We start from the raw sequence: 12757 nt of genomic DNA, 5'->3' as shown, positions 1-12757 counted from the left end.
TTTCCGGAATATTCCCATGATAATATCTAAAAAAAATATTTTTTATTGTACAAAATAATATAGTAGCCGACTGTACTACTGTATATATTTAGTTAGGTACTGCATACTAGTTTGATGCATTAAAATCGCACCAAAGGACTAAAGGCGTTTTTGAAAGGCTTATGTTACACGATGTCATCATTTTCATCATTTTAAATTAGTGTGATGTACGATAATATGACAGTTATGCACTAAAACAGTTTAATGAACCTTCATTAATTTTAAAGAGAGACTATTTCAGAATAAAAGTGTAAAACTGAGACTTAAAATCCCTCATATCCTGCTTAAAATACGAAGAAAAAGCTTTACAACAACTTTATGTATTACGCCACCTTAGATCATGTTGAATGGTGTGTATTGATGCTGATATACCAATAGTGATGTCGGTCAAATGCAGGTCACAACATATTTTAATAAAAAATAAAAATGACATGGAACTCGTGAATGCTGCCGCAGTACTACCAAGCGCTACGTCATCCTTCCGCGGAGCGTCACGAGCGTGTGTTGTTGAGGGAGAATGTGACGGCGCCATATTGAGAGAGACGTATTGGGTTTCTTTGGTAGATAAACGCTTTGAATATAACCTGTAGCATAGATCGGTGAACGCAGTGCTGACGAATTTCTTTCATATCCCCTGACGATTTACGGTTCTCGATTAAAATTCTCAACGTCGTTTGTGTAACTTCTTGTTGAAAATGTCTGGCGGTGTGATTCGAGGGCCTTCAGGGAACAATGACTGTCGGATTTACGTTGGTAACTTACCCCCTGATATTCGCACCAAGGACGTAGAGGATGTGTTTTATAAATACGGAGCCATTCGGGATATCGACCTTAAAAACAGAAGAGGAGGTCCGCCGTTTGCGTTCGTGGAATTCGAAGACCCGAGGTGAACAAGACAAGCAAATCTAAGAAACCCAGCCTAGTGTGTTACGTTAGGTGTTGATAAATGCATAGTCAACAAGACGATGCTATCTCTTTAACTTATTAAATGATATAAATACCTGTTTTATACGCAAATACTAGTCTTCTAAATTAAGTGCTCATATGAGGCGCGCAAATCCGTCAACGTACGTAAGATTCTTTTATAACACTGAAGTAGGGAGGTTTTGGTAATTTATATAACGTTATATCAGCTAAACTAAAATTCTGAGAAGTATACAGAAGTATCCTAATTGTGAAGTGTGTTTTCATGAAATGTTCTAAATCTGTAAATGGTGGATTGAGTAAAAACATTCTGCGCATGCGCCAGCGTCCTTGCGCGTAACCTTGAGGATTATAAGTGCATCACTTCTGTGTACTCATTATTTCTGTCTACAGAGATGCAGAGGATGCTGTTCATGGACGAGATGGCTATGACTATGATGGCTACCGTCTTCGTGTGGAGTTCCCCAGGAGTGGCAGGGGAGGTGGAAGAGGTGGAGGCGGTGGTGGTGGAGGAGCTGGAGCTCCCAGAGGCAGATATGGCCCTCCATCCAGGCGTTCAGAGTACAGGGTCATAGTGTCAGGTGAGTGGACAGGCATGGTTTAACACATCTTTGTCATACAATATCGGGTCCTTTCCCACATAATAGTGTATGGATGGGCACAGACTCCCAACATTTTTTTTCAAGCTTCAGACTGATTCTGTTAAATTGAAGGACAACAGGTTTTATATTTTAAGCCAATTTTAGTACATATTTTCATTTGTCATGGCTCTTTAAAAATAAGGTTACATTACTGCATGAGTTTGTTGTTTTCTCTGAAAGACTTAAAGGGGAGGTGTAATGCTATTTCAAGCACTGGAACTGTTAAACATGGCTAAATTTTCAACTAACGAGTGCAAGTGTGTTTTTTCTACAGCATTTTGGTGACAAATATTTCATAAAATAAAATTTAAGTCAAAGGTTTTTTTTTCGTGTTTTATGTCGGTCACAGCTTGCAGATGATTGCTACACAAAGCTGTGTGTTTTTTCCCCTTTAAATTCAGATAGTGTGATCTTTTAGTCCAGTTTTTTACTAGAGCAATTATGAAAAAAAAGAAAAAGTGCATGATGTGGTATTTAAAAATTAGTTCTGATCTTAAAAGTCGTATAGTGTAGTCCAGCCTTTAGTATTCTTTGGTGTCCACCTAAAATCCTCCACCTTTTTCTGTTTGGCTGCTAAGTGTCAGACTTTTATTTTGATGAAACTGAGCACTCTTTGCAGCTATGTGATATTCACTGTGTACTGTATGCGAGATTACCGTTACCTGGATTTTTATTTGAGAAAATGTGCGCACTGATTAACCAGATTATGCATTGTTTACTTTATTTGTGTTTTTCATCATTTTTTTTATTCGCAGAATTGCAATTTTGCTATCTAAATTATAAGTATGGTTTATTTTACAAATGTATTACATTTCAAATATTAAAAAATTATTCATTTTCAAATTATTTTTAAGTATTTTAGTAAATATGGTGGAAAATAAATATTCATTTAATTTTAGAAACTGTTATCCATTTGTTTATAATCTTTAAATAGTGTGATAACCGAAAAGGAATTTGCACCACAAGAGCTCTTTCAAAGTTCCCATAGTTTTTGGCGAAAGTACCCACAAAACCAGAATATCCTGTCTTACTCCAATCTCGAAATGGTGCTGTTCGTAAAAAAGAGGGATCTGCTTATGTAATGGTTGTGATATTCTTTTTGTCCAGGACTTCCTCCTAGTGGCAGCTGGCAGGACCTTAAGGATCACATGCGTGAAGCAGGTGATGTATGTTATGCTGACGTTTTCCGAGATGGCACCGGCGTTGTGGAGTTTGTGCGCAAAGAAGACATGACCTACGCCGTTCGAAAGCTGGATAACACTAAGTTCCGGTCACATGAGGTAGGTGTGAGTTTGTAAACATAGACCGCCATTGGACAGGACAGGGCATAGCTTAAGGATTTGGAAATGTCAAGGTAAGCTTGATGTCAGAGACCCATGATGAAGCCACATGGACTAGGAGGATCCATGGAATGGCTCTTTTGAATGTAAGTGATTTTATCAGCGGGCCACATCTGGAAGAATGTGTAATTTGGTATAGCGCCAAGTCTTAAAAACAAAAAACAGGATCCGTTTTAGATTCGCCAAGTGAGTCATTATTTATGAGTAACCTGAGATCTGGTAGTTCTTCGTTAGAAAGTGTCTCATTATGTTCCTCAGGGGGAGACGGCCTACGTTCGTGTAAAGGTGGATGGCCCGCGCAGCCCCAGTTATGGGCGCTCGCGCTCTCGGAGCCACAGCAGGAGTCGCAGCCGGAGCATCAGCCGCAGTCGCAGCTACTCTCCACGACGCAATCGAGGATCCCCAAATTACTCGCCCCGCCACAGCCGATCCCGTTCCCGCACCTAAACACCCACATCCCAGCTAGTTGGCTGGCCACAATCATATACACCCTGTGTCGCCCTCTATTGGACCCACTGTTGTACTTCATTGTTCTCTTGACTTGTTTCGTCTCTCCACTTTCCCCAGTTTGCTTTCTCTCATTTTTGGTTCGTTAGTTTTTATTTTAATTTTTTTTGACTGTCATTCTGCTAATGACAGCAACGTGTAGCTAAGTAGATGTTATCCTTTCTCTACTTTTTTTTTTCTCATCAATTCTTTGTTTGTTGTCTCCTATCCCATGACCCTGTTGTGTCTTTGTCTTGCATCCCCATTTTAACTGGATCTTCATACTCATCCCTTGTACTATATTTGACACAAGGGACATGTTGAAATGCTTTAAATAGTTGTATGTGTGACTAATTAATTTGCTACTTTTTTATTTTGTTGATGATGCTTCTTTACCGGCTTTTTCTGGGGTGGGATAATTTTTTTGTTGAAAAACTGTTCTACTTTTACCTTTTCATGTCTTTCTATAGACAACAGAAGAGCAGGATTAAACAAAGCTTTGGAATAAAGGATTTTGAAGCACAGTTCATTCATATTAGGATATTTGGAGGAGGAGGAGCAGGCATTTCATTTAAGGAGGCAATGGTATGACAGTAAATGGCTTTAGTCACCTTCAAAAAGGCAGTTGTTGTTTTTCTACAGACTTCCAGTACTCTGGATTTTCTTAGTTCAGTAACACATTAGTTTGCTTTGCCATTCTTCCTCCCTTCACAACACTCCCCTTCCCCGTTTAATTTACCTTTTCTCACTGGTCATTGCTGCTAAGCATGCATGTGTACTGTCTGGATGTTGTGATGCTTGTGCATACATTAAGACAGCTTGGTTTTTTGTTTTTTTTGGGGGGTGGTAATTTTTAAATACAAAAACATTTTTGCCTGTTGTCCAAAATATTCTGGGATTTGGCCACTCACATAGATTTTTCATTAGACAAGATAAAGGCTTGCCATGTGCAGTTGTTCTCATGTAAATTATGTATTTGTCGAGAGGAAGACTTTTTTTTTCATAGCTTATTTTTCTTGTTTTTTCATTAAGCACAATTTAATGTGTTTAGGTGGTGTTCTAAATTTCTTTGAGAGCGTATCAGTCTGGTATCCTTTTTGTCATTTAGAAAAAAAAGAAAGAAAAAATACCGCTCCTATGATCAATTTATAGAAGCTTTCAATGATAAAAGCTTTTATTTAGCTTTGAATCTAACTTGTTACCTCCCTCTCTTTGATTTTGCTGGTATTCAAAGGTTTGGATTGGAGGAGGGGCTCACTGTGTCCCGATCCTTGGAGCCGGATCATTGGATCAGTTCAGGATCAGGATTAGGATTAGGATAAGGATGGATACATACATGGAGCGGGATCAATTTACCGGGAACGGGAACCATTGGAGAGGATCCCAGCCCCGCATCCCCCCAAAACCACAATTAAAGGATACTTGACATCGTAATTGGCTTTTCTAAAATCAAATTCATTTTTTTTTTTTTTTCGTGGAGCCCCATTGATGCGCGCAGAAGGGATCCAGGTGCTTTTTTTGTTTTTGTGAGATTACTTTTTTGGTATAAAAAGAAGCAGAGCAAGGAACCAGAAGGCTGGATCAGTTGCTTTGGATGGAATCAGCATAAGGAGCATGGTAAATAGGGGCGAATTCGAGGGAAGGGTGGGATAATAGGCAAATTTTCAGGGGGATGTTGTAGTTTATTTAGGGATTCAAAAATTACCTTTCAAATAACATTTGCTGTGTTGGCAGTGGTGTTTCTTTCCCCCCATAATTGGCTACTTTATATTTCTAGACTGTAGTGTGTTGATTTTTCTGTCTTTCCCCCTTGTTTAAATAAAGATTGAATTTTCAAGTAAAATATTGTTTTCTTTGCTTCATTTTTATAGAAATCATAATTTAACTTGCACTCTGAAGCATACAAATATATATGAAGTGTATGAAATGACTGAGGTGATTGTGATTTATTCTTTTGTAACATTATTATGTTGTCAATTCTTTAACGTAGTTTGGCACACAAAGCAACACATTTTTGGCATTTGTCTTTACATATAGCTGTAAATAAGTATGTGAAATAATAAATCATGCTTAACGCTGAGGTGTTCTTGGGGATCGTGTGGTTGAGGTGAGATTTTTCCAAAGATATATAATGTGAAACTTGCAAAAGAAAATGATGACCCGGATAGTAATGCCAGCAACGGACTCGAGTGCTGTAACGGTGCGACCACAACAGCTTGACATTGTCTAATTTGACACGGTCTTCATGCTGCACTAAGGCTTTCCTCTGTTTATACATATCCTAACAAGTACAAATTTAGCTGGATTATTTGTGTCCCCTTCAAAAATTGCTCCAGTTTACACCAATGCTACTAGACTAGACGATGTGTCATTTCCACAACTCCTTCAGTGTTTGCAGTGTTTACTTTCTGTAGCGCAGCTGTCGAGCTTACCGTCAAAACAAATAGTTGGCTAGAATTTTTATGCACATGTAACGTAAAGTTACAACACTGACATACAAAAAATAAAGGATGATTTGAAATGTATGGACTCATGACTAAAACAAATATATAAAACAGGACAACACTGAAATAGTAACTATTTTGATGAGGAGCATAAGTTTCCCATCTCAAGTATTTGCAACCATATTTTGGAATATTCTCACAAAATCTAAGAAATATAGTAAAGGATGATTTATATTTCTTCTAATTACATGTCACGTGTAAATGAGTCATAAAACACTGAATTCAATATATATTTCTATTCTTCAATACACACACACATATAAAAAGGGTAATATTATTTTTCACTGAAAGCTAATAGAAAACATCCACCCAAAATGTAGAGGTAAAATCCACAGCAGTTAAGGGTTTCAGGAAGGGTTTCAGGAAAGGAGCTATCTTCTGTAAAAAAAAAAAAAAATTATATATATATATATATATATATATATATATATATATATATATATATATATATATTCCTGTGGACATATTCTAAACAGGAATTTGTCTCTTTAACCTTTGGGGCAACAGGCTAAGAGTGAGTCACACATAATCAGATACAGTGTGAAAGAAACCTCAACATCGACAAATTACTGAAAACTCTAAATGAAAGAAACTTACTGTCTTTCATTAAAATCTCAATAAACCCAAACATTTGAATGTGAGCTTACGGTAAAAATAATAGTAGTCCCCATTACAGATATAAAATAACAATCAACTTAAATAATTAGCAATTAGACGATTAGACTACATTTAATTTAATGGGGGTAGGTAAGAGACCAGGACAATGGGTGGGGGGCGATGGCGTAAAAAAGGTTGAGAACTTCTGGTCAACACAATATTTAAGTTAGTTTTAATTTTTAGTAACCAACAGTTACATATAAACTTGGACCGTCATATATTTTGGTAAACAATTCTAGTAATTCCTCAATACCTCTGGCCCGACGAGGATGTGGGATTCTGAGTCCAGGCGGGCCCTGGTGCATTGTGGGATGAAATAAAATGCGGGGAGTGAGAAGCTACTGGAAACTGCCCGTAACACGCGGGGAGAGGCTCTGCGTGAACCAATCAGAGAGCCGGTGCAGTGCGGTGGGCGGGTTTCGTGACGCGAAGTTGGGTATTGAGTTACGAGCTCAGCCGCATGGGTCGAGTTACGACTGAAAGAGTGGTTAGAGAAGTCAAGCGTGAACACAGCGGCTCAAAACAGCCTGCGTTAAACAGTATTCCAGAGTAAAAGCATCATAAGAGGGTGAGCAATGTGCATTTATTTACTATGCATGCATCCGACGTGTTGACCATGTAGCTCCCGAGAAAATGAATGTATTAAAAACATGTACGTTATGCATTTGGGGAAGTTTAGTAATTAAGTAGTCAAATGAAGCATCATGGACGCAGCACTCGCCGCTACCTGAGCCTTGCAGCAATTTTATTGAAATAATTATTATTAATGGTTTCGGTGTTCCGATGTTTTTTAGAAGAAATATGCTTTGTAAATTTGTAGAGAATAATAAGGGCGGCGGCGTGAAATACAAATTAGAGCTCCTCGGCGTCTGGAGAAAAATGTTACGTAACGTAATTCTGCCAATCATGAGAGAGCATTTAGAGCAGATGCTGAGGACATCAGCGCCGTATGGCTTTAATGCACACATCTGGGGACACCAGAGTCCAGGCAAAGGCTGTATGATGATGACAAGATAGCACTTGGGTGAAAGTTACTTAAATTTGAATTGTAAAAACAGCCACAGCTTGCAACATATAGTTATATTAGCTCTGAGTGATTCCCTTTCCGTGACCTTATCAAAGGCAGACACCTGTGATGTATTAATTATTAATTGTGCTTTGCAGCATAATTTACTCTAACTTTAATTCTGTCCAATTAAATTTAATTTCACAACTCGCAACTGCTTCAGACCTTCATCCTTTTATAGTCCTATAATCGGTTTGTCCATTATTATTGCAGATATTCACACTTTTCTATTTCAGTTATTAGATCTGCTATATAAGTTGCAAACTATTGTTGCCGAAGTTAAGTTATTAGACTTTAAAAAATAAATGTTAACATTGATCGCTTTCAATTATACTGTATTACTGTAATGTTGAATGCTGTAGTCAATGGTTAAATATTGGGAGGAGGCCAATTTTATTGAGAAAGCAGTATTGGTATCATTGATACCATTGACTTGCCTTAAGTCATAAAAAAAAAAATATAATTAAACAAATACAAAAAGTCTTTGTTTGAACATTAATTTGAAGATTGAATGTGAAATCATTGCAATATAAAAGTATATTTAAAAACTAGCTAGTTAATTTTATTTAATCGGTTGACAGCACTAAAATATATACATGAATACATGTGTATTTTCCTATACATGAATATACACAGTAGCCTAAATACTTGTGTAAACAAAGGACGTGGATGTGATTAATTTATGATTAATCGCTTGACAGTGCTATAAATAGATTTATTTCCCATTATTTTGTCCAAAAAAATAATAATAATAATAATCAAACACACCTCCATGTGCCAATGGCCAGTCAAACAAATTGTCAATCAAATCGCCCTAAATTTGTTAATGGTTGAGTCCAGTTTTGTTCTGTTGGGATGTTTTTAAGTAGTGCCACATTGTTTAAAAATTTCATGGAAATCCAACCTAAAAATGGCTTTTAGTTTTATTTGCATGCTAAGCAGGGGCAGGAGAATATTTAAAAACCCACACTTCAGCTTAAAAATTTATCTGCTATGATAATTATTGTACATATATTTAATTATTACTTAAATATGAATTGTTATTATCTTAGTTATTTATTTTTATTTAAAAAGCTGAAATCAAGCAAATGAAATGTGCTATTGGCCAGTATAACAAATCGACCCGCCCCAAGCTTATGTGATTGGTTGAACCAGTTTTGCTCTGCTGGGATGTTTTGATAGTTAAACTGTTCAGGGAAATTAAACAAGTGGTTTTAGTGCTGTTTGCATACTAAGCGAGGATAGGCGAAAATAACACACTTCAGCTTCAGAATAACCTCAAGTTATGAGTCATACAAACAATATCGGTCAATCTCTAATTCCAAATGTCAGTTTACTGAATGCAAATGATTCGAAACATCTCCGATGTAGATGACCTCTCTGTTGTATATGCAGTTGGCCTTGGTTTAGTTTCATGTCAGGAAACCGAGCTGGATAAAGCTGTGATTTCTGTGCTTTCTCATACGTCCTCCTCACTGAATGGATTTCATCAACCTTCTCCCTCTCCTGGGCCCATCACTGGAGTCTTGTGCAGAGGGAGCTGATTGAGGTGGCCTCCTTTTTGTCAAATCATGACTGCACGTTTCCTTTTTAATAGATGCACTAGTTCCTTAATAAGCTGATTGGAAAGGTAGATGACTCCGTAAACTCAGACAGGTCCCAGAGCGGAACATTTACATCCGAATTTGCCATTAAATGAACTGACAAGCGCTTGTAGAGAGTCAGACCCTAGTTTTATTTATTTGTTAGTGTTGACTGTGTGTGTGTGAATATTTTAGATTAGTATTGGCCAAGAATAAAGCAACAGGGCTCTTGAGGTTGCAAGAAGAAGATAAGTGTTTACAGAATGTTATTAGCTTTGAGACATTTTATTTTTGAGGATTATTCAGTGTGTCTAAACATGATCCAGGTTGTCACTGCTAACTTAAACCTTTGTTTTTTACCTTTTCATAATTTGAAAGGTGAAAGGAGGTTTTTTTATGTTAATGACTTTTTCCAATCACAACTTAATACGCAGAATCAACTATAAGCCATTAATGGGTTAAATTGAGTTTTTTCACATCCCGAAACAGCAGCATTGGCTCTGTGTCCGTCCAGTTGGAAGGAGTGTTCGGGAAAGTGTTTTATTTGTAATTGTTTTTGATGGTGGCACTACTAAACAAGAAAGCTTTAAATAGCTAATGAATTTTCATGATCTAGGTTCTTCATTGTTCTTATGACTGTATTCCAGACGGTCAGTGAATCCCCTTTGCCTTTTCTCTTTCTTCATGTTCACAGCCAAAATGACTGACAGGAAGGCAGTGATAAAGAACGCTGATATGTCGGAGGACATGCAGCAGGATGCAGTGGATTGTGCCACACAGGCCATGGAGAAGTACAACATTGAGAAGGACATTGCTGCATATATCAAAAAGGTCACGCATCCACACACTATTTCTGATAGACTCCTCTACAGACTTCAACAGTAGTTTAGTCAAGACATTATTTCCTGTTTTATCTTGATTCTTAGAAAGATTCAGTGAGACAGAATAAATAGTTCTCCCAAAAATGAACATTTGCTGAAACTGTACTCGCCCTCAGGCCGGTTTTAGTTCGTCTCCTCATGGGAACAGATTTGGAGCATTACATCACTCCCCAGTGAGTGGGTGCCGTCAGAATGAGAGCTGATAAAAACATTACCATAATCTACACAACTCCAGTCCATCAATTAATGACATGTGAAGCGTAAAGCTTGTAATAAACCCATTATTAACTTCAAATATTGGCTTCTGGCTAAATATGTGTCCTTTATCCATAATATCGCTTTCTCCTGTGAAAAGTCATCTCATCTGATTTAGGAGATAAATATACACAACATTGTGAAATCAACTTTTTCTACTGGAGGAAGCGTTATTGATTTGTAAATTGGACAGAAGTGGGGTTTTAAAATGAAAACCCCTTGATGCATTTGTTTCTTAGAAAGCTGCAGCATTTCACTTGACATGACATTGATGGATCTGGAGTGGTGTGGATTATTGGGATGTTTTTATCAACTGGTTCGCTCTCATTCTGACGGCACCCATTCATTGCAGAGGATCCTTTGGTGAGCAAGTGATGTAATGCTAAATTTTTCCAAATCTGTATCAATGAAGTAAAAAGCTCATCTACATCTTGGTTGGCCTAAAAGTGAGTACAGTTTCACAAATTTTTATTTTTGGATGAACTATTGCTAAAGATTTTTTGTGAAATAAAAATAAAAACAGATTAACATTTGAATTTGTAATACACTTCAATAATTTGTAACTAACGTTCAGCCAAATGTTTCGTTAACCCCCAGCCACCCACCCACCGCTCAAATGTATTATGTAACATTACTTTTTAATGAAGTATTAACATTGTTATTATTTTAGTGCATTTGCAATATACACATCATAAAATATGTAGATGCATTAATATGGACTTGTACACTGTTGTTGTAGGCCAGGCCTCCTAGAATACTGTTGCTTCTAGTAAAGTATAAATGACTCTTCTTGCTTTTTAACAGGAGTTTGATAAGAAGTATAATCCGACATGGCATTGTATTGTGGGACGGAACTTTGGCAGTTATGTGACACACGAAACTAAGCATTTCATCTACTTCTACCTGGGTCAAGTGGCCATTCTGCTCTTCAAATCGGGCTGAGGAACTGCTGTCGTTCATGAAAGTTGGACATCAACTCCAAACCTGGACTGTGATGCACTGATGGCTTGAGCCACACTCTCTACACACACACACACACACTTACATTCTCTCCCACATACACACTTGTGAATTTAGCTATGGAGGCTGTGCATAAATGCATGGACCGTGTATATTATTTAATTTGTATATGTTGCAATACAGTAACTTTTTTGCTTTCTATAGTTCTACGAGTTGATGCAACCAGATGATTTTTGTCATTTTTTTCCAAGTTATTTTTTTTTTTATGTTTTGCACTGATGTTGTACAAAATGCTTCAACTGCTGCCTTTAAATTATATTAAAGAATGATATGTCATACGTATTCTGGGTATAAAGTGATTTTTTTTTTTTATTATTGTAGATCCAAACATGATTTTTTTTGCATTCCGTTTCCTATCCCTAGTTATATGATGTAAAATAAAATTAAATTAACATGATACATTTTCTTCATTTGCTTCTTACTGAAGTGTAGCTTAAGAAAATTTAACAAGCTTCAGTATCTCAGGAGTCATGGGCTCTTGGTGTGTGCATTTTTTGCTGAGGTATGGAGAATGCAGGCTGAGTTCAATTACTAATGAACAGACCTGTCTGGAAACAAGGGGCCATTATTGGGATACAGTACCTCTTGAATTTCAAGGACACACATTTACTGAAGGCTGTGCTGCTTTTATGGCCGTTAAAGTCTATATATTTAAACATGTCATATGTCCCCATCGCAAACCCTTTGTCATGAGACAAAAGGCCTCATAGGTGAGTGACAGTCCCTCGCTAAATATTTTATACAGAGATGAGTTCAGTCTGTTCTGAAGCTCAGCCTGTGGAAGACGATGTGGCGTGTAAATGTGGCCAGACTGCTATCTGCTGTCCATGTTTTAAAATGCAGTGCTGCACAAAGTGACCTGTCCCAGATTATCAAATTCAGGTAGAATTTTTATTTTTGGCACAGAAACACTAATAGGTGTGGCATGTCTCCTTGGGGTATAATATCTACATTCTTTCTTCTGGTGTGGTTAGAAAACATCTTGGGGGAATACACTAAAGTCTAATGTGTTAGATATCGAAATAAACCACAAAAGTCAGAATGGCAAAAAATTTAAAAAAGTAAAGAAATAGAAAATATATTACATCTTTTGCTATCAAGGTAAAATAAAATGCATTAAACATTACATGACACCAGGGTTTCCCTAACTGGGTTTAAATGTAAGAAAATGCAATTTGTGAGTGGATAAAAAGCTAATATTCAAATCATAAAAATTTGAAATAAAACTAATGTAAATACTTGAACGCTTTTTACCTAATGTAATCATTAACTGACATCAGAGAACTGTAAACAGGAGAATGTGTTGTTAAATTATTGAAATATTACCTTCCTCAGAGATATTTCAGTTAAATATTTATTTC

At 36.9% G+C, this 12757-nt stretch overlaps 2 protein-coding genes across 3 annotated transcripts; both read left to right on the top strand.

Annotated features, from left to right (window-relative positions):
* Positions 1–484: 484 nt before the first annotated feature.
* On the top strand, positions 485–5273 carry LOC127942005 (serine/arginine-rich splicing factor 1B). Of its 2 annotated transcripts, XR_008149241.1 has the most exons (5): positions 485–925; positions 1357–1544; positions 2712–2884; positions 3203–4015; positions 4665–5273. XR_008149241.1 is itself a non-coding variant. In XM_052537517.1 (4 exons), exons 1-4 carry the CDS (start codon positions 735–737, stop codon positions 3389–3391), a joined length of 741 nt encoding a protein of 246 aa, XP_052393477.1. In that variant the 5' UTR covers positions 485–734; the 3' UTR covers positions 3392–5273. The 2 variants fall into 2 exon arrangements, 1 of the variants encoding a protein (XP_052393477.1); XM_052537517.1 differs by having other exon boundaries at positions 3203–5273.
* A 1719-nt stretch (positions 5274–6992) lies between these two features.
* On the top strand, positions 6993–11678 carry LOC127942009 (dynein light chain 2, cytoplasmic). The gene is made up of 3 exons (XM_052537522.1): positions 6993–7159; positions 9935–10071; positions 11181–11678. The coding sequence occupies exons 2-3, from the start codon at positions 9940–9942 to the stop codon at positions 11316–11318; spliced, it is 270 nt and encodes an 89-aa protein (XP_052393482.1). The 5' UTR covers positions 6993–7159; positions 9935–9939; the 3' UTR covers positions 11319–11678.
* The last annotated feature ends 1079 nt before the right edge of the window (positions 11679–12757 follow it).

The sequence above is a fragment of the Carassius gibelio genome, chromosome A21 (genome assembly GCF_023724105.1).
Source record: "Carassius gibelio isolate Cgi1373 ecotype wild population from Czech Republic chromosome A21, carGib1.2-hapl.c, whole genome shotgun sequence".
NCBI classification, from domain to species: Eukaryota; Metazoa; Chordata; class Actinopteri; order Cypriniformes; family Cyprinidae; genus Carassius; species Carassius gibelio.
The sequence above is the reverse complement of the archived record's forward strand: the minus strand, read 5'-3'. Positions and strand labels throughout refer to the sequence as shown.